Genomic DNA, 22,702 nt, shown 5'->3' with positions numbered 1-22,702 from the left:
GGGGTTGGGGAGATTTTCTCATCAGATTCCTGCATTTGAGCTGGGATCTGATGTGAAAAAGGAGGAGTTTTGAGAGGCTGCTGGGAGCTTGATCCTGCTTCAGTACTGTGTTCTCTGTAATGTGATGCACCAGTCAAAGTGTGATGGGATTAGTTCTCCTGGACTAACACACTGATGGAGGGCAACAAGGTAGCAGACGCACTATCACGCATGAATCTGTAGTTTTTGGAAGAAGTTGTATATTTGTGATACCCCTCCCCTTTTTGTGATGGATTTTATGCACCCATAGACTATCAGAGGACTAAAGATGGTAGGATAGTCCCTATGTTTTTGTAAAGGAGTCTATAATTAGCCCTTTAAGCAAGGAAAAAAGAAAAGAAAATTGAGATTAGATGATCTATAGACATGACAAATTCTGTCTTCTGCTTTATCCAATGAAAGGTGCTTTTCACCAGAATTCACGGATGGTGTCATTGAACTCTTAAGATTGCCCACTATAGTTGATAAAATCGATAGCATTTGGGCTGAACACTTTTGGCTGCTGTAAGTTTGCACCAGCAGCTATTAATGTAAGACTGGTGAATGAATTGTATCCCCAGATGGTTGCTGGAACATGTAGTGAGGATATTAATGGACAAAATTGTTCTTTTAGAAGACATCTGTCTTTGTAATTAATCGTACTTTGCTGGGGAATGGTAAACTTGAAAGTTCCAGACTTTGTCGTTTACGATAAGTTAATTCTTTGATACTTGCCAACCATTCAACTTGGGTTTGGGAGTGAATGACTTCGTGGCTTGGATGAGATTTACAGTCAATGTCTTCAATGTTGATTGACTTCAGTGGCACAAATTAGATGATAGCCCTGTTGTTTTATCTTCTTTGCTTTTTTCCCTTCTGGAAAAGCTGAAATTTCAGTCAAATGTCTTTAATATAATTATAGTGCAGAAAGTTAACAATCTTGTTTCAGTCCACCAGCTAAAACGGTTCATTCCACAAGCAAGAAAGTGAAAGGAGCAATTTTGTCTTAGAGAACAATCAAATGAATGTTAAAGACTAAATGGTAGGGGTCGTTTGGTACGCAGATGGTACAGAGGATATCTGGGATTAAGATTTTTGGGTTAAATTTATACCATGTTAGGTTTGTGTTATTAATTAGTCATAGTATAAAATTATACCACAACCCTAGATTATATTATCCCATCTCCCGGGTGGATAACTAATTCTAGGATTAATTCCTGGGATAATATTACTATATGACCATTTTAACCCTAAACCCATTTTATATATACGCTTGTTCGTTGTTTCTACAAAATCCTTTCCTTCAAACCATCGTTGATATTCCAAGGAAAATCCATTCTCGTTTTTCCTTCTCTATAAGTTTTTTTTTTTTTTTTTTTTGTTTATTCTCGATTTCTAAAGGAATCGTTTGGTATGCAATATCAAATTAATTATTTTTAGGTTAACTTTATACCCTGTTTGGTTTTGAGTTATTAATTAGTCTCGATATAAAATTATACAAGCCTGAATTATATTATCCCATCTCCTTGATGGGATAACTAATACACGGATTAATTATCCTAGATAATATTATTAAATGACCATCTTACCCCTGAACCCATTTCATGTGTATGGTTGTTTGTTGTTTATGTAAAACCTTTCCTTCAAAAACACCATCACTTCTCCACTTGAATCGTGGGCTACTCGGCCATAGCCGATTGATGTTCTAAGAAAAATTCATTGTCGTTTTTTCCTTCCGTAAGTTTCTTTTTGTTTCTTCTTCTTTATTTCGTTAGGGTCGTTTTGTACGTAGTATAAGGCATGATATACCGAGATTAGATTTTTGGGTAAAATTTATACTATATTTGGTTTGAGTTATTATTAGTCCCAGTATAAAATTATACCACAACCCTAGATTATTTTATCCCATCTTCTAAGTGGGATAACTAATATCAGGATTAATTATCCTGAGATAATATTATTAAATGGCCATCCTACCCTTGAATCCATTTCATTTATATGTTTGTTCATTGTTTTTAGAAAACTATAATGCACTTAGGTAAAAATTAGAGAAATTGAGACAGTTATGGAAATTTTATTGAAAACTAACTGTAGTGTTACAAACTATGATGAAGCGTATAGTTACTACAATGGCTTACAAACTGAAAGCTTGAGCAACAATGGATAATTTCTTGAAATGAGAGAATGAATGAAGTAAGAGAAGAGAAGAGAGAGAGATAGAAGAGATTGAGAGAGAAGATATTTTTACCAGATTTTCTAATGGCCTCAGGTAACTCTTTGGGCTAGTATTTAACGTCGGCAACTATTGCTAACCCTAACAATCGATCCATCGGATAAAGCCGGCCCAACCGCGCGGCCCATTACATACGTCTCGTTGGATTACACTTAAATGAACTACTCCCGTGCATCCATTTCAACAAATATGGCGACGCACGTGACCTCAGATGTATCTTCACTTCAACTCAACCTCAATCATAATTCCCAAATTGAATATGAATTAACTTTGCTTCGGTACATAACAAAAACCCTTTCCTTCAAAACACTGTCACTTCTCTACCAGAGCTTTGGGCGACTCAGCCATGACTATGACTGATTGATATTCCAAGAAAAATTCATTATGTTTTTCCTTCTTTGTAAGTTTCTCTTTTTGTTTCTTCTCTCTTTTTTTTTTCTTTTTCTTATAGGGGTCGTTTGATACGCAAGATAAGGTAGGATATATTGGGATTAAATTTTAGGGGGTTAAATTTATACCATGTTTGGTTTGAGTTATTATTAGTCCCAATATAAGATTATACCACAACCCTGGTTTATTTTATTCCATCTCCTAGTTGGATAACTAATACCAGGATTAATTAACCACCATACCCCTGAACCCATTTCATTTATATGCTTGTTCATTGTTTATAGAACACTGTAATGCACTTTGGGTAAATAGAGAAATTGAGTCGGTCATGAAAATTTTATTGATATGAGCCGTAATATTACAAACTATGATGAATTGTATAGCTACTACTATGGCTTCCAAATTGAAAGCATGAGCAACAATGGAGAATTCCCTGAAATGAGAGAATGAATGAGTAAGAGAAGAGAATAGAAGAGAAGAGAGAGATAGGAGATATTGAGAGTGAATTAGGGGAGAGAGAAGATATTTTTAATTACCAGATTTTTTAACTGCCTCAGCTAACTCTTTGGGCTGGTATTTAATGTGGGCCACTATTGCTAACCAGCTAAAAGATCCAATTGGATATAGCTGGCCTAACTGGCTGTGCAGCCCATTACATTTGATCGGCTAGATTACACTTAAATGAACAAATCCTATGCGTCCATTTCAACACACGTGACGACGCACGTGACCGCAGCTGTGTCTTTACTTCAACTCATTTCCAACCCTAATTCCTAAATTAAATATGAATTAACTTTGCTCCGGTACATAACATAAACCCTTTCCTTCAAAACACCGTCACTTTCCCACCAAAGCTTTGGACGACTCAGCCATGACTGACTGATATTCTAAGAAAAATCTATTATCGTTTTTCTTCTCTGTAAGTTTCTCTTTTTATTTTTTCTCCTTTTCTGTTAGGGGTTGTTTGGTACACAAATAAGGCAGGATATACTAGGATTAAATTCTTCGATTAAATTTATACCATATTTGGTTGAGTTATTATTAGTCCCAAAATAAAATTTTACCACAACCTTGGATTATTTTATCCCATCTCCTAGGCGGGATAACTAATATCAGGATTAGTTTTCATGGGATATATTATTAAATGACCATCTTACCCTCGAACCCATTTCATATATATCCTTGTTTATTGTTTTTAGAAAACTGTAATGTACTTAGGGTAAAAATAGAGAAACTGAGATAGTTATGGGAATTTTATTGATACGAATTGTAGCTACTACAATGGCCTTCAAAATGAAAGCTTGAGCAACAGTGGAGAATTCCCTGAAATTAGAGAGTGAATGAGATAAGAGCAGAGAATAGAAGAGAAGAGAAGAGAGAGATAGGAGAGATTGAGAGAGAAATAGGAGAGAGAGAGAGAGAGCAGATATTTTTACCGAATTTTGTAACTGCCTCAGCTAAATCTTTGGCCTGGTATTGAACTTGGGCCACTATTGCTAACCACCTAAGCGATCCAGCTGGATATAGCTGGCCCAACTGGCTATGCGGCCCATTATATCCTATGTGTCCATTTCAACGCACGTGGCGACGCACATGACCTCAGCTGTGTCTTTACTTCAACTTATTTCCAACCCTAATTCCCAAATTAAATACGAAATAACTTTGCTCCGGTACATAACAAAAGCCCTTTCCTTCAAAAACACTTCTCCACCAGAGCTTTGGACGACTCAAGGGTCGACTAATATTCCTAGAAAAATCTATTTTCATTTTTCTTCTCTGTAAGTCTCTTTTTTTTGTTTCTTATTCTTTTCTGTTAGGGGTCGTTTGGTACACAGATAAGGCAGGATATACTGGGATTAAATTCTTTGATTAAATTTATATCATATTTGGTTGAGTTATTATTAGTCCCGGTATAAAATTTTACAACAACCGGATTATTTTATCCCATCTCCTAGGCGGGATAACTAATATCAGGATTAGTTTTCATGGGATATATTATTAAATGACCATCTTGCCCCTGAACCCATTTCATATATATATCTTTATTCATTGTTTTTAGCAAACTGTAATGTACTTAGGGTAAAAATAGAGAAATTGAGGTAGTTATGGGAATTTATTAATACAAATTGTAGTACTACAAACTATGATGAACTGTATAGCTATTACAGATACAATGGCTTCCAAAATGAAAGCTTCAGCAACAATGGAGAATTCCCTGAAATGAGAGAATGAATGAGATAAGATAAGAGAATAGAAGAGAGAGAGAGAGAGAGAGAGAGAGAGAGAGAGAGAGAGAGAGAGAGAGAGAGAGAGAGAGAGAGAGAGAGAGAGAGAGAGAGAGAGGAGAGAGAGAAATACGAGAGAGAGCATATATTTTTAGCAGATTTTCTAACTGCCTCAGCTAGATCTTTGGCCTGGTATTTAACTTGGGCCACTATTTCTAGCCGCCTAAGTGATCTTATGCGTCAATTTCAACACACGTGGCGATGCACACGACCTCGGTGTGTCTGTCTTCAACTCAACCCTGTAACCCTAATTCCCAAAAACCCTTTCCTTCAAGTAAAAACACCGTTACTTCTCCACAAGAGCTCTAGGTGACTCATTAAAACAGGAAACTTATTACTCCGTGTGCCCACTTTTATTTACGTATCCACTAGATTAAAATAGATGTACACTTTTAGTTATCCAGTTTGCAAAATAAAGACATAATTTATCACTTAGTTCTAATTTACCCTTATTATTAATCATAATCATTTTTCGATGCATTTCCCAAAATATTGAATGTACTATATATATAGACACACACACACACACACACACACACACACACACACACACACATATATATATATATATATAGTAAACTTATCATTTTTTAATTACTCCCTCCGGTCTGCTTTACTTATCGTCCTTATTAAATATAGATGGTCCAAAATAGTTGTCATTTTAGAAAACCAAGATACAGTTAACTATTAGTTTCCACCTCTACCCTTACTCAATAAATGTGGTGGAAAAAACAGTAGTATTGATTGAGAACAAAGAATAAATAAGGATAATTTAGTCAAATCACCCGTTAGTTAATATTAGCTTAATGGGCGTACAAAAAAATGACAAGTAAAACAAACCGGAGGAATACCCTTCAAACATGAACAAGTAAAAATGGACGGAGGAGTATAGCAAACATTTATCAAAGCAATAGCCACAAAGATGTTGAAAATAGCTATTGGTCGGGTCTACATATAAGATGTGCTAATTAGCTTGTTAACCATTAGCTTGTCCTCCTCATAAACTTTAATTGTTATATTATAATGTATAAATACACCATTAGGATATCTAGGTTGTTGACGAAGGGAATAGTTTCCTAGAGGACATCTAGTTCGTTGGCAAAGAGAATCTATCTTAAAAATTCCTGACACCCAATGATACAAGTCGTGATTGTTGCATATTTCTTCCGCCAAGAAGAAACCCAAACTAGTATTTACATGTAATGAGAATGTCAGGCAGCTAGTACTAGTATTTTGTAACTTTTAAGATTCATGGCCAAATGATTGATTTTTTTTATTTGCTGTCAAAATATGAAGTACATATATTTAAAGAAACCACACAGTATTTTCACATAAAGAAAAAGGGGGTTTCAGTTTCAAAAGCATTGTTTAACTGTCTGCAGCTCGAAGTACTCCATCCAGTTTTTTTTTTTTTAAAAAGTACATTTAGCTTTTATTTTTTTGTTCAAAAAGAGTGTCGACTTACGAATCAATAAAAAATTAACCTTATATTTTCAAATTTTCACAAGTCACAGGTATATGAGTATGTAGAGTTGTAGTGCAACAGGGTATCATGTACAGGGGCGGAGCTACCCTTGCCTGAGGGGTGTCAAGCGATACCCTTTGCCGGAAAATCACATTGTATAGATAGGTGAAATTTTAGTTTATAAGGTATGTATACTAATGTTGACACCCCTTGACACAAGCTAAAGGTTTAGTCCAGTGGTTTGGAGGTTGCAAATGTTCCCTAAGGTTGAGTGTTTGATCCTGGGTAGCAAAAATATTTATAATTTTTGACACCCCTTAATATGGATCCTGGCTCCGCCATGTATTTGTTTGATGATAAAGTCATTGGGGAATTGTGTATCTAGTAGATTGATGCAACTTTTACTCGTACAATGAGCTATTTTGGAAGTATAAGTTTACAAAAGAAATTAAAAAGAAGGAAAAAAAGGTATTCTCTTGCAAATTCGAACTTAATTTAGAAAAATACTGACTCTTGCTTCAACTTTGAAACTTTTTCCTTTGTTGGGGTTTCTGTCTTTTGCATTTGATGGTATTCTGTTGTGTAAATTGCTTGTCTTCTTTGCTAATGTAACAAACAAAAGTATCTAACTTTACCATGAAAATTGTCATGTGGTAAACTTACTCTTTCAGTCCATTTTGAAAATTTCTTATTGGTTAAATTTTGAAACCTTTGCTTTTGTGGGGATAATGTCTTGACCCTTTGCATTTGATGAATTTCCCTTCATTGCTAATATCATTTCTTCACAGCAAAAATATCTAATATTCTCATGTTATTTTATGCATAAGATTTCCTATAAACCCATTATGGAATTTTCTGTTTCTTGGTTGTAGTTTTAAACTATTGAGATTGGTTGGGAATTCTCTTTTGACACCCTATTGCAATTGATGAAATCCTATGTCTTTTAACCTGCCAAGGCGGGTTACTGTTTTTGCTGACTCCCATTTAGATAACGCTTTTCTTCCTACAGCCAAAAATTTTGTTGATTAGCTGATGTTAGATTCCTATCCTTTAATTAGAATTTGGTTTCCTCTAGGATCATGAAGCTTGAGATGTATTTACTTAAAGAAACAAATGCTTTTATTAAGAGGCTTGGTTAATCCTCATACGTTTATGCCATTTCTTATGTATATATTCATACTTGATTTTGTAGCTTCCTTTAAATTCATTTTATTTCTTGATCAGGTTTTTAATTTTTCGAGACTGTTACCTTTCTCAGGAAAAAGCGAAGGAAGAAGAGAAGTTTTGAAGATTGTTAGCTTTTGAGCCTATTAAGGTACACTACTTCATGATGGCAACTGAAGATAAAACACTGTTTTGTTATTGTCATTGGGGCTGGAAGAAAAAGGTGCTTCCTGATGGATCCACTTCGTATGTGGGAGGTATTACCCGTCAGGTTACTATGAAGATAGGCATAGAGTATAATGATTTTGTGAAGGCAGTTTTTGACCGATTAGGCATTATTAATCCTTCAGATAAGAGATTGCAATTTACTGCAAAGTTTAATTCCCAATTGATAGACCTGAAAGACCAAAATGATGTCAATGCTCTCTTTCAATATAATGATGGTTTTGTTGATATTTATGCGTCAAGTTTGGAGAAGAAGCCTTATTCTAGACAGACATCAGGAGGCGCGAAAAAGGTTGATGATGAGAATGATAATAAGTGTGGAGTATTATCCAAAGTTGCTGTAGCAAAGCAACCACCTCATTAGGTTAATGGAAATCCATTTGTCAGGCAAAACAACATTCAAAATGGCTCAAATGGTCAGATCAGTAATCTAAATCCCCATCAATCTACACAAGCAACTTCCTCTGCAATGCAGGAAACATTCTGGACAAAGTTTCACACACTTGCAAAATTAGGTTCCAGTATTACAGTAATTATGTCAACCGTGCTCTACGCTGCAAGATATGCTTGAAGACTTTTATTGCATATGATCTAGGTTCTCAAGGTGCCGCTGAGAGACCCAAACAAAGTCAGCCTGGGGGTCAGAAGGTGCTTCCTAACCAATCTAATGTCAAGAGTCCTTTTGAGCAGAAAGAGCTTCCTAAACAAGGAACCTCGAAAATGACTGCAAGCAGTGCTGGCTTTCCACCTACCCAAATAGGATCCCCACAGAGTCCAGAGATATGCAGAGGAAAGATTGCTCCAGTGTTTGTGGATATAAGGACGAAACAGAAGGATGAAAAGTACGAAAACCTAATGGGTGGTATGAGAGAAGGAGCTGCAATGCCAAAGGTAGATGGCGAAAGCAGGAAAAGGAGTTGGAAGCAGACAGTTGAATCGAGTGTAAGCGATGATACTTCAGTCAGAGTCGAGACAAATGATGTGGGAGTTGAGAACAGAAACAATCCACCTGCTGGACAAGGTACTGGACTTGATGGCTATGACGCTAGGAGATCATCTCAGCATTGGCAGCATGTTTCAAACAACAAAGGTGTTATAGTTGATGTGAATGATTTGGCAAGCCCTCTGAAGAAGGCATGGTCTAACCGATCAGCTGCAGATAGTAAACCTCTGAAAAGAGCATCGGCTCTCCAGTCAGCTGGAGAAAGTAAACCTCAGCTGAAAGAAGCTGTTGGTGGGGATGATCAAAAGCATGCTGGTGTAACTAGGTCGTGCAGTAATTCCGCGGAAAGGATAAATCAAAATGGGATGGGCCTTCATGAAGGCGATATGCAGAATAACAAGTCCAAAATTTGGACAGCTAACAAACAGGCTAGACCACCCGCGGGTGGTGCAAAAATAGTTGAACTTCTAGCTGATTCTGTTTTAGAACCAGATACAGTTCCTGATAGTAATCTCCCAGAGGGGTATGATTATCCTGATAGAGAGTTGCATTCACGAACAAAGAGATTTGGTGTCAGCAACTCCTTTGGAGGCTCCAAAAACCCATCATCTTTTTCAGATGATAAAGGTTTTGAAGAAATATTTTGTGATTTTAAGGAGGACAGATGTATGGGAAAGTTTCAAGTACATCAGGTATGGGCTCTTTATGGTCAAAATAGTACATTGCCAAGGACTTACGCTCTGATTAAGAAGATTGTTCCTGTCCCATTCAAATTGCATGTAGCCCCTCTTGAAGCATGTGCAGGGCCCCATAATGCTGCTCAGTCGGCTTGTGGAACGTTCAAAGTGAATGAAGAATATCAAGTCTATGCTTCCAGTTCATTCTCCCATGCGGTGAAAGCAGTATGTATTAATAGGAACAGGTTTGAGATCTATCCAAGAGATGGAGAGATCTGGGCACTGTACAAGAACTGGAAAAAATCAGGTTTGGATCCAGACAAGTTTGAGTATGAGATAGTCGAGGTCTTCGCAAATACAAAAGACCGGATAGAAGTTTCATTCATGGTGCGTGTGCGTGGTTTCAAGTCAGTCTTTAGGTCTCCACAAAAAGAAAGATCGCCTCCTGCTTTTCTAGAAATAAAAAAAGATGAGTTCGGGATATTCTCTCATCAGATCCCAGCATTTCAGCTGAGTGGGGAAAAAGGAGGGGTTTTGAGAGGCTGCTGGGAGCTTGATCCTGCTTCAGTACCGTCTTCTTTGTTAAGTTATGCACCAGTTAGAATGTAATGTGATCGGTTATCCGGGATTATAACACACTGATGGCCTATTGTTCTCTTCAGCTTCTTGCCAGATGTTTAAGATGGTACAAAGCTATAGGGAGGACAACAAGGTAGCAGATGCACTAGCGCGCATGGGTATGTAGTTTGTGTATTATGGTATCCCTCCCCCTTTTGTAATGGGTTATACACCCAAGACTATCAAGGACTAAAGATGGTAAGATAGTCCCCACTCCTAGGTTTTCCATATACTTTGCCAGGGGAATGAGACCCTTGAAAGTTTCAAAGTTTTCTTGTTTTCAACAAGCTATTCTTGTCACTGATGCGCACACCAAATTAGCTTTGAAGCTTTGACACATGTATTACCCATGATTATATGATAAGCTTGCAAGAATTCCCTTTGTCCTATTTCCATCTTGTTTTTCGCTATGAGATGTTTATTTGTAACGTCAGTTTTAACTTTTCAGTTATTCACCTTGGGGTTATTTTAGCGATGGACCAAAAGTGAGTCCCTTTTGTAAGCTTTTAGGACTATTAATGTTCAAGATAATATGATTAATAATTAAAATAGACCTTTCTATAGATCATTTTGGTGTTTTTCTCCCCTCCTTCCCAAAAGATGATTTCTCATGTCGGAAAGAAGAGGAATAAGTCTGTTCTAGGGTAGATATCTCAAAAGATCACTCAACTTTGAGAATATATGTAGCAAAGTCATTGAACTTAGCTACATATCAATAAAATCACTCAACTTTGTCTTTTTCTCTTATAAAATCACTCAACTAGATGTGTCATAAAAAACATATGACATGGCAATTCCTATTAATTATTCTTTTTATGCCATGTAGATATGGGCCCCACAAATAAAATAAAATGGGGGTAAATTTTTAAAAATATACTGAAATATTAAACACTATTTTATCTCCATAATTAATTTTTTGAGAATTCAAAACTAATTCTAAATATTTGAATAATAATATTTCAATTTTTTTTAAAGAAAAAAGATACTAAAATTTTACTCATATGAAGAAAGTATTGAATTTTTCAAATCAAATTGCACATTAGATTATCGAAATTTTTATTTTTTTCAAGTTTAAAACTTTCATGTAAATTTTTTGAAATTTATAACAACAGTTATTATTTTTTTGTCATAATTATTATGCTATGTTTTAACAGAAAATAAGGGATACATCCCTTAAATTCCTCAAAGTAGGATAAAACCGTTTCCAACTTTCTTTATATGAGTAAAATTTTATCTTTTTTAAAAAAAAAATTTGATATATTAATTATTAAATTATTTAGAATTAGTTTTGAATTCTCAAACAATTAATTAAGGAGAGAAAATAGTGTTTACAATTTCATTATATTTACAATTTTAAATTTATTTTATTTTATTTGTGTGGCCCATGTCTACATGTCATAAAAAAATAATTAATATTGTCATGTCATATTTTTTATGACACATCTAGTTGAGTGATTTTACGAGAAAAAAGGCCAAAGTTGAGTGATTTTATTGATATATAGCAAAGTTCAATGACTTTATTACATAATTTCTCAAAGTTAGGTGATCTTTTGAGGTATTTACCCGTCTGTTCTAGCATGCACTAATAGCCACGTCCCAGTTAGCCAGTGCAAACAATAAGTCATGCACTACACCATTAGTCTGTGTGTCTTCCATGCAACAAGGCTTTGCGTTTTCAAGAAATTGATTAAATTAATATGTTTCACTTGCCTTCTCGTTGTCGATTAATGCAAAGCAATAAGTATAACAAAGTTGAAAAGGATAAAACGGTCAACTTGGTCTAAATTTAGTATAGCAGCTATCATGACCGTCTCTTTAATCCAATGAAAAGCATAACAAAACCACATTTAAAAGAAAGGACAATTGGTTAAGAATACCTTTAACATATTGGAAACTAGTAAATTTGTCCGCGCTTCGTGCGGTCGTAAGAATGTAAATCAAGTTATGAAAATATTACATGCTAATAATTAATTTAGAAATTCTCTTTTTATATGAGAAAACAAAATATTTTTAAAACAATATATTTGGGTTAATAATAAAATTTATTAATTAGAGCAAATATTTATTTGCAATATATGAAGTTTATTTAAGTTTTATTTAAAAAAGAAAGATTTAAAGAGTATTAAAACATACAAAATTCAAATTTAAACAAAAAATTACATTAAACTTTTGTATGTCGTCTTTAACTTTAGGACGATATGAACACTTTGATTGCTATATTTTTTTTTTGGGGGGGGGGGAGGGGGGTGCAGGGTACAATCAGACCATCCATCTCAAAGATGATATGCGACTTTTCAAGAGTTTCTTTTTTGCTCTTAAGGTGTTCACTTTCCAATATTCTCTCTTTAATGAATTAATGTCAAGAGTTCCTTCAAATGATCAAAATTGTAGAATGAGCAGAAAATGGTACTCATGTCCTCTTTAAATAAGTTTACCAAGGTTCTGCATTCCTAAAGAAATTCTCAAAAAGTGAAGACCTGAAAAAGTGATAAAATAAATGAGTACTTGGGAAACGGTTACAGAAGAACATGATAATTAAAAGAATTGAAGAATTGCCTAAACTCCACCTAATTAGATGGTCATAAATAGGCGAAATAATCAACAAACACAATGAAGACAAGGTTAAATACTCTTGCCAAATGACAATTATTAGAAAGGTATATATGTAATAAATAAATAATTAAGAGAAAAAGTAGTGGATATTGAAACCGTAGAAAACCGCATAAATGATGAGAACTAAGAGAGTGACTTTTGTTTTTTCTAAAACAAAATAAATAGCACATTAATTTAAAATGAGGAAACAAATAAAAAATATGAACAATATTCTTCTAGATCACAGAGACATATCATCTCTTCAGAATAGATTAAAATTTGGGAAAATAACAATCTATGTCTATTTGGAGAAAATATTTATCTGAAATGATCCATATTTTTTATATTACCCAAAACGGCCTTTTTATACATTATTATACATTTTTATACACGGTTTAATATAGTTGCAAAAAACAAAGTTGTCTATGTGAATGTAATATTTTGTGCTGGATTGTATATTATTGAAATAATCCCTTAAAATTTTAAGTTTTTCATCTTATTATTAATATACCTAGTTTTATAACTTTGGAATTGTTCAAAAAAAAAAATAGTTTTTACACTTCTAAAGATGCTTGATTTTTGTATAGTATTCGCGTGTGCATTTAAATTTATTATGTGAGTATTGATATGAACATTTAAACGACTCCTTTTGTATATAAACAACAATAATAATAACATAATAACAAAGAGCGAAAAGGAAAAAAAGTAGGTAAAAATTTAGTGGTGTTCAAATGAGACCGAAAAACCGATCCGAACCGGTAAACCGAGTCAAACCGACTTAATGAACCGAAAACCGGCTCGGTTTGGTTTGGTGTTACACCTAAAAAAACCGAATCAAACCGAACCAAACCGATATATATGTCTTGCATATTAATTAAAAAAATTATGTATCTTCTTTATAATTTTGGTTCATTTCAAGTCCAATACTAATTCAAATAATTAGAAAGAAAAGTCTAGCCCATTTTCTTGGGTGGTGTTCTTATTTTATTTCCCCCGCATTCTTAGGGGAATGAAGCTAAGAGTTTTTTTTTTTTTTTCCTTTTTCTTTTTACAAAGAGATGATGAGACAAATTTGTGTGGTATTTGCTTACATTTTCGGTTATGTCTCTGTAGCTACGAGAGGGAATAAAACAAAATCTTTGCGTGTAACTTGAAGTCCTTAAACAAAGGAAGAAGTCCTTAAACAAAAATGATAGGGAATGAATGTTTTAGCACTGATGTGAATGTGATACTGCTTTCACCATAGTTGTTGTATCTTATTTTCATTTTTTTCACCTTACTTGTATCAATTTCTTTGCATTATAAAATACTTCCTTAAAAATCGCAAAATCCGAATCAACCCGATAAAACCGACAAAACCGAAACCGATTGAATTTATACTATAATGGTTTGGTTTGGTTTGAATATCAAAAAAACTCGATTTAATTGGTTTGGTTTGGTTTTAATCAAAAACCGAGTCAAACCGAACCATGAACACCCCCTAGGTAAAATCAAGTTCAGCAGTCCCAAATTCATGAAATCAAACTGTATAAATCTCTAACTTTCCTCTTTCTTTTCATGTGTCATCTCATCCTTTCCTTATGCCTGTCCCTTTCTTACTCCCTACCTGTTCATTTTTCAAAAAAAGAAAAACAAACTTTTCTTTTCTTTTTTCTTCAGTAACTACCCAATATCCTAAAAGACTCATCGCAATAATAAAGGTATGTAACAGAAGAGACTCAAAGAATTATTGGGCTGATTTTTTAAAACAATTTATACTAAAAATAAGAGAAAAAAGAGGGAAAATAAGAAATAGGACATTACCTCACCTCACAATAGATAATCATAAGGGAAGAATATTAATTACAAAATGGTCAACTCCAAGTGCAGGTTCTTTTAAGAAATTTGGTGAGAGCATGTATACTTTATCATTAAAAAAACTCTTGTATTTTGGTGAAAGTTAAAGAGGATTGTCTGCATGTATGTAGCTTGAGTATTTCTTCATTGCAATTGCTTGTGATAGTTCAGAGGTTGTTTTAGAAGTCTACTCAAGCTTCTTGTTGGCTGATGGCCCATTCCCCAATCTTGAAATCCTGCAATCATCATAAAGTTTTAATTGAAAAAGTATTATTATTAAGGAAAAATAAGAAAAACAGATCACTGATACACTGCCGTCTCATTGAAAAAATGCTTCAAAACCAATCCACCCGAAAACTTTTGAAGCCTTTATTCACATGAGCAAGAATGCAGGATGACCCTTGCTATGCCTCATCATTATCTTCCATTTACTGCAATTCTTAATTGCCCTACATAACTTTTAATTTTCCTTCTCTATTACAACCCTAACGAATAGAAGAGGAAGAGAGAAAGAGATTTAAGTGGTGCAATTAATATAATTAGTTGAGTAATGTTTTGATTTTTTTTAATATAGCACATTAATTTTTAAATGAGGGAAAAATTCAATAAAAGGAGAAAAAAGATAAATGTTAATGGAGGCCACAGAGAGGTACCACATGAGATTGTCTATGTCTAGCTTTATATATAGATATAGATAACTTAAATTAGCCCTCATTTCACCTATTAACCTTAACTGTCCTTTACATTAATTACCGAATTAAAATGCCTTTTTCACCCATTGGATCTCAATTGCCCTCCACATTATTTTTTGGGTTAAAAATGTACATTCTTTTAGCGGAATTATGAGATGACATATGTGGAGCTTTAATTAAATAGGTGACACTAATTTATTGGTTCACGCGACCCCAATCATAATTAATCTGACCGATCCAGATTAACTCCAAACAACTAAAACTATTTGTTCATGCCCAGTTCTTCCGTTGCTTCACATTTTGCGGTTGAACAGATTCAAAAGACAACAATATTTTTTTCGTTTGAAATTATTATTTTTGGTTCAAAATCAGTGCAAACAAGCTCCAATCGATACATAATCTAGTTTCAACTCAGCTACTTCATTCTTTAATAATGGTAGATTCCTAGATATTCAGCCCCAACAATTTCCGTTAAAAGAATTTGAAAGAATGATTCTAACTCTTTCTCCACATATATTTATTAGCATGGTCTAATATCTACATGAACTAATAAGTTAGTCCTTGTTCCGATTCATAATAAGTGTCCACTTAGCCTTTTATTTTGGTCTAAAATAAACATTCACTTACATAATTAAGAAGGAATTAACTTTATTTTTCCAAATTTTCCCTTATTAAGTGCTAACAAGATCACGATGTGTCAAGTTAATAGTAATATGCAAATTTTAATTAAGAGTAATTTAGTCAAAATATTTTTTTTTTTCTAAAAGTTAGTATTTTCTTAAAGGGTGTGATATAAAAAGTTAAGTGAACACTTATTTTGAATCGAAGGGAGTACCATCTACTATGTTAAAGTGCACATATGTCATTTCATAATTTCGTTAAAAGAATGAGTCATTTTTTAATGTAAAAGACAATTGGTGTCCAAGAAGTGAAAGAAGGGGCATTTTTTTTTTTTACCCCTCCGCCTTTTTTGCTTTCTTGATTACCGGAATCCACCCACCTTACAATTAAGGCTGAAGTAGTGAAAATACCCCTAAACATGGCACGGATTTGTAGTTTAGTCTCTGAACGATTGTCATACTTAAAAACACCCTTAATCTTGGCTAATTAAATTTTAATTCACCCCTGAATTGACACATGGCACAGCAACTGTGCCCAAAATCCTACGCGAGTGTGAGAAGCTTCCACATCGGCTTTTTCTTTAAGCAAGAAGAATCAATTTATTTTTACATTTCCCTTTAATTTTTTTTCCCTATTCCAACATCTAAATCATCCCCTTTCTCCATTAAAAAGCGGATTTTTTTAAAATTAGAAAAAACTATTTTTTTTTAAATGTGGAAACCCATTTTTTTAAAATAAATCTGGACTGGATTTTTTATTAAAAAATCTGGAAGTTTTTAAATCTAGAAAACTGAATTTTTTTATAAAAATGTGCAAAGCCCCTTTTTTTTAAAAAAAAAAATGGAAAGTTGATTTTTTTTTTTATTTAAAAAACCTGGACTTTTTTAAAATCTGGAAAACTGAATAAACCCGTTTTTCTTAAAAAAAAAATCTGGACTTTTTAAAATCTAGAATACTGATTTCGTTTTTAAGAATAAAGTGAAAAACTGATAATTTTTTTCTAGATTTAAAAAATAATCTAATTTACGGGGATTTTTTTTTTTTTTTAAAAAGGGTTTTCCACATTTAAAAAAAAAAATCAGTTTTTCCATATTTGTATAAAACTCCAGTTTTAATCCACTATTTTCCAGTTCTTTTTTAAAAAATTGTCCTAAAAGAATCATGAAAATCTGGATTTTTAGGACACTTTTTAAAAAAGTATCAAGTTTTGAATTTTTTTAAAATAAATCCATTTTTTAAAGATATTTTAATTAAAAATCTAGTTTTTCAGTTTTTTTTTTTTTTTTAAATCAAATTTTCCAGATTTTTAAAGAATTCCATTGTTTCAGATTTTTTATTAAAAAAAAATCAATTTTACCATTTTAAAAAAAAAAATTATCTACGTGGAGGACACATAGAACGAAAATGTCAAGTGGACAGCGAGTGCATTCCACTTGCTGTGGCATTTCAATTTGAGGGTGAATTAAAATTCAATTAGCCAAGATTAGGGGTGTTTTTAAGTGTGGCAATGGTTCAAGAACTAAACTACAAATCCGTACCAAATTTAGGGATGTTTTCGCTACTTCAATATACAATTAAAGGTAGAGGTCCGGACAATTTTAAACTGAACATTAACAGTAAAGACAACTGAGATTCAATAACCGTAAAGAAAACAAATTTAAGTCATTTTCAACTGGTCATGGACAATTATTGACCCTTTTTCCGTTAAAAGAATTTGAAAGAATGATTGTACCTCTTTCTCTACATATATTAAGTGAAGAATGATTGTACCTCTTTCTCTACATATATTAAGTGACAACTGATGAATTCATCACTGCAACCTTTTGGGGTTTTAGTTTCAAAAGCATAGTAGAGAAATCCCATTATCTGCAGCTTGAAGGTAGCTTCTTTTTTTCTTGATCCATTCTCTACTCACAATTATATTTATGAGTATGTAGACTTAGAGAGGAACAAGGTATCATGCAGTTGTTTGATCAAACTGCATGTCTTCTTTACTAGTGTATTGGAGTACATAATTACAAAATGAATGGGTGAAGCTTGCTACTCCCAAAACCAGCTTCTTTTCTCATGCAAATGTTGTGGGAAGAAGTTGATTGAACTTTTTTTCAGAAATATTCTTATCCTTGCTAGCTTCCAGTTTGAAGATTTTTGTTTCGCCGGGATTTCTGTTTTGATCCTTTTGCTTTTGATGGAATTCCAGAAGGGTTATATCCTTTTGTTAGAAGTACTTCTCGAAAAAATATTTTTGAAAAGTAACAGTTTGTGTTTGGCTAAGCAATTTGGAAAGTACTTTTGTCAATATCTAAAGTCAGAACAACAATTTAAGTGGTTCCAAAAGTACTTCTAGAGAAAAATTACTTTTTTCACCTTCTGAAAAACACTTTCTGTTACTTCTCAAAAGTATTTATTTTATTCTTGAAAGCTTAGCCAAACACCTCAGTATAATAGTTTTATAAATGAAATAAGCACTTTTGGCTTCCCAAAAGCTTGGCTAAACAGACTATGACTTCCCCATTAATTTGTCGTGTGTTCTTTGAGCCCATTTTGGAAATTTCTGCTTGGTTGAAGATTGAAACTTTTGCTCTCTTGGGGATTATGTGTAGACCTTTTTGTATTATGAAATTTTCCTTCTTTGCTAATATCACGTTTCATTGAAAAAATATCTAATATTCTTTTGTAAAGTTTTGCATAAAGTTTTCTTTGAACCCATTTTGAATTCCCTGATTCTTGTGTAAAGCCTGATACTTTTTGTTTTGTTGGGGATTCCCTTTGGACACCCTATTTCATTGATGAAATCTTACGGTCTTATACGGTCATCATATGTTTAATTTTATGTTTTATGATGATATGACGGGGATAGGAGACTATTCTGCTTGAGATAACCTGCATAGATGAGTTACTTTTTTTTGCTGACTCACATATAATGCTTTTTTCTTCCTACAGCCAAAATTTCTATCAACTGGCTGGTTTTGATACCTATCCTGCATTTAAAATTTGTTCCTTCCAGATCTTGAAGCTTGAGATGTTTGTACTTAAAAGGGAAAAAATGATTCTATTGAGATGCTTGGTTAATCCTCATGCTTTTGTTTCCTTTCTTGTGGAATTTACTTTTCTACATTCATACATTGATAAGAAACTCTTTTTAATTTAATTTTATTTCCTGCGATCAGGTTCAGTTTTTGAGATTGTTACCCTTCACAGAGAAAAAGAAGAAAGATTTTGAAGATTGTTACTGTTTGAACCTTGGTGGTCATGTCAACTACTTCATGATAGGAACTGAAGATAAAACACTGTTTTGTTTCTGTCATTGGGGCTGGAAGAATAAGGTGCTTCCAGATGGATCCACTCTGTATGTTGAAGGTATTACCCGTCAGGTTATTGCGGAAACGGGCATAAAGTATAATGATTTTGTGAATGCAGTTTTTGACCGATTATGCATTGATCCTTCAGATAAGATCTTGCACTTTACTGTGAAGTTTGATAGGTCCCAATTGATAGAGCTGAGAGACCAAGAAGACGTCAATACTCTATTACAATATAATGATGGTTTTGCACATGTTTATGCATCAAGTTTGGAGAAGGAGCCTTATTCTACTTTGCCGTCAGTTGACACGAAGAAATTTGAACTTACTGTTGATTCTGATTCAGAACTGGATACACTTCCTAATAGTAACCTTGCAGAGGTGTATGATTATCCGGATCCTGAATTTAGTGATTTCGACAAGCTTAAAGCACAAAATTGCTTTGCAATGGATCAGATCTGGGCTTGCTATGATATGGCTGATGAAATGCCAAGATGCTATGCTCACATTAGGAAGGTACACAGTCCTGAATTTAAGGTAATGTTCAGTTGGCTTGAGGCTCATCCGGAAGATAAAAGGGGTAGAGCTTGGGTCAGGGCAGAGTTACCTGTTGGCTGTGGGAAATTTAGATCTGGGGGTACTCAATTCACTTCTGATCGACTCATATTTTCTCATCAAGTGCAGTGCGAAATGGGCAAAAGAGATCTGTACATTGTATATCCGATGAAAGGGGAAACATGGGCCCTTTTCAAAAATTGGGATATTAGTTGGAGCTCTGATCCAGATAATCATAGGAAGTACAAGTACGAAATTGTGGAGATTCTTTCTGATTATGTTGTGGATGTTGGTGTCCAAGTTGGGTATTTAGCTAAAGTGACCAGATTTCTTGGACTTTTTCAGCGAACAAGGCCGACTGAAGTTGGTGCATTTTTTGTAAAGCCAAACGAACTTTACAAGTTCTCTCATCGAATTCCCTTTTTCAAAATGACTGGAACTGAAGGAGAGGGTGTACCTGCGGGATCGTTTGAACTTGATCCTCTTTCTCTTCCCCTCAATCCAGATGATATTTGGTACCCTGGGAAAGTTAAGGAAGACAGCAGGACTGCAAATTTTAAACCTGTAGAAAATGATCTGCCTGCAATTCCTCTTGGAACTAGAGATAAGTCTAGGAGTGCAACGACACCTCTGAAGTCAGTGGACTTGAATGGCATCCATGCTACTGAAGGAGATTCTGCTAAGGTTCGAATATCTCCTAAAGAAATGAACATCTCTGAGAAAAAGCGAACTCATTTGAGCTCTTGTTCTGCCAATGACGGTCCTTCCACTGATTATAATTGTGTTAAAAGAAGTCGTCACCCAAGTCCCGGTGTACCAATTCGTTTGTCATGTCAAGCTGATAGAGAGTTACATTCACGCACAAAGAACTTTGGTCTCAGCAGCTTCTTTGGAAGCTCCAAAAAACCATCATCTTTTTCAGCTGATAAAGGTTCTGAAGAAATATTTAGTGATTTTAAGATGGACAGATCTATGGAAAAGTTTCAAGTAAATCAGGTATGGGCTCTTTATGGTCAAACTGGTACATTGCCAAGGACTTATGCTCTGGTTAAGAAGATAGTTCCTGACCCATTCAAATTGCATGTAGTCCTTCTTGAAGCATGTGCAGGCCCTAATAGTGCTGCCCAGTCAGTTTGTGGAGCGTTCAAAGTCCATAATGAAAAACAACATCAAGTCTATGCTCCTAGTTCATTCTCCCATGTGGTGAAAGCAGTATCTATTAATAGGAACAGGTTTGAGATCTATCCAAGAGAAGGAGAGATTTGGGCAGTGTACAAGAGGTTGAAAAAATCAGGTTTGGATCCAGACAAGTTTGAGTATGAGATAGTCGAGGTCCTTGAGTATTCAAAAGACTGGATAAAAGTGTCATCCATGGTTCGTGTGAATGGTTTTAAGTCAGTCTTTAGGTCTCCAAGAAAGCAAAGATCGAATTCTGTTATTTTAGAAATACAAAAAGATGGTTTTTGGAGATTCTCTCATCAGATCCCTGCATTTCAGTTGAGTGGGGAAAAAGGAGGGGTTTTGAGAGGCTGCTGGGAGCTTGATCCTGCTTCAGTACCGTGTTCTTTGTTAAGTGATGCACCAGTTATAATCTGATGGGATGGTTATCCTGGATTAACACAGTGATGGATTATTGTTGTCTTCAGTTTCTCGCTAGATGTTTTAAGACGATGCATAGCTAGAGGGAGGGCAAAAAGGTAGCAGATGCACTAGAGCGCATGGGTCTGTAGTTTCTGGAAGTTGTATATTACGATACCCCTCCCCCTTTTGTAATGGGTTTATACACCCCAGACTATCAAAGGAATAAATATGTTGGATAGTCCAGAAGTTCTTGTAAAGACGCTAATTATAAGTATATAAGTTTCCTTTTAAGCAGAAGAAAGAAAATAAAGATTTGATCCGTAGACATGACAGATTCTGTCTTTTGCTTTATTCCAGTGAAAGGTATTTTTTGCCAGAATTCACTGATGGTGTCATTTCTATAATCGTTAAGATAGGCCACTATAGTTAAGATAATCGCTGGCATTGGGGCTGAACCCTCTTGGCTACTGTATGTTTGCACCTGCAGCTATTACAATTAGTTCGCCCTTTGCTGTAAGTTTGGTGAATGAATCGTATTCCCAGATGCTTGCTGGAACATGTAGTGAGTATTAACAGACAACGTTGTTCTTTTCGAAGACATCTTTGTAATCTATCCTATATTGCCAAGGGAATGGTAAACTTGAAAGTTCCAGACCTGTCTTGCTTTCAATAAACTATTTTTTTATGCGATCTTTCAACTTGAGATTGGAATTGAATGACTTGGGTGAAGATTGAAAGTTGGTGTCTTAAATGTTAACATAACTTCAGTGGCAGAAATGATTTAACCAAAGAACTAAAGTGTCTCTTGTTTGTACTGAGAAATTAGAAATTCTGAAACAAAGGTAATTTTGAAGAAAAAGGATGAAAGAGACCAAGAATGATAGATGAAATCAGGGAATCACAAATGAATTCGAGAATTTCTTAGACTGGACAGGAAAGATTAATACTTTCGAGTGAAACAGTCAGATGTAATTATGGAAGAGATGAGAAATGTAGAAGAAGAAGTAAGTTGTATATTCAGTAATCAATGAATGAATCCAATCAATACAAGTACATGGTTATATGTAATGAGAAAGGTAACTGCTTAGCCTAATCAACTGTGGTATCCTAACAGAATTCTTGACAGCTAAGTGTAACTAACTTGGTAACTAACTCCTTAACTACTAGCCAACTCATCAGCTGATGTGGATATTACAATTAATCCCAATATTCCACTAATCTAATTATCATGCGATCAAGTACATGCTCGAAAAGATCCTCGACCTCGAGATCAAAAGTTAGAACCTGAACTTCAAAGCATTTGCAAACTCCGCAAGTTGGCACAATCCGCAGTAAAGTCCCCATCTCCATTTAATCAAGAGTTGAGCTACAGCTTTATTTCCTTTCTTTACCATCCGCCTTTGCAACACACATTCAGGATTAGGGCAGTAAGGGCTAGCAATATCAGTCACAGGAGGGTAGGAAATCTGATCAGGAATCTGATAACACCTTTTGAGTAAGGAAAC

The 22,702-nt window shown here is 34.4% G+C and overlaps 2 protein-coding genes across 2 annotated transcripts; both read left to right on the top strand.

Moving 5' to 3' along the window:
* Positions 1-8,148: 8,148 nt before the first annotated feature.
* Positions 8,149-10,009, top strand: LOC132061980 (uncharacterized). Its single transcript, XM_059454647.1, has 2 exons — positions 8,149-8,167; positions 8,256-10,009. The coding sequence occupies exons 1-2, from the start codon at positions 8,149-8,151 to the stop codon at positions 10,007-10,009; spliced, it is 1,773 nt and encodes a 590-aa protein (XP_059310630.1).
* A 7,515-nt stretch (positions 10,010-17,524) lies between these two features.
* On the top strand, positions 17,525-21,461 carry LOC132062567 (uncharacterized). Its single transcript, XM_059455114.1, has 2 exons — positions 17,525-17,638; positions 18,930-21,461. The coding sequence occupies exon 2, from the start codon at positions 19,026-19,028 to the stop codon at positions 21,210-21,212; it is 2,187 nt and encodes a 728-aa protein (XP_059311097.1). The 5' UTR covers positions 17,525-17,638; positions 18,930-19,025; the 3' UTR covers positions 21,213-21,461.
* The last annotated feature ends 1,241 nt before the right edge of the window (positions 21,462-22,702 follow it).

This window comes from Lycium ferocissimum, chromosome 7 (genome assembly GCF_029784015.1).
Source record: "Lycium ferocissimum isolate CSIRO_LF1 chromosome 7, AGI_CSIRO_Lferr_CH_V1, whole genome shotgun sequence".
Lineage (NCBI taxonomy): Eukaryota > Viridiplantae > Streptophyta > Magnoliopsida > Solanales > Solanaceae > Lycium > Lycium ferocissimum.
The sequence above is the reverse complement of the archived record's forward strand: the minus strand, read 5'-3'. Positions and strand labels throughout refer to the sequence as shown.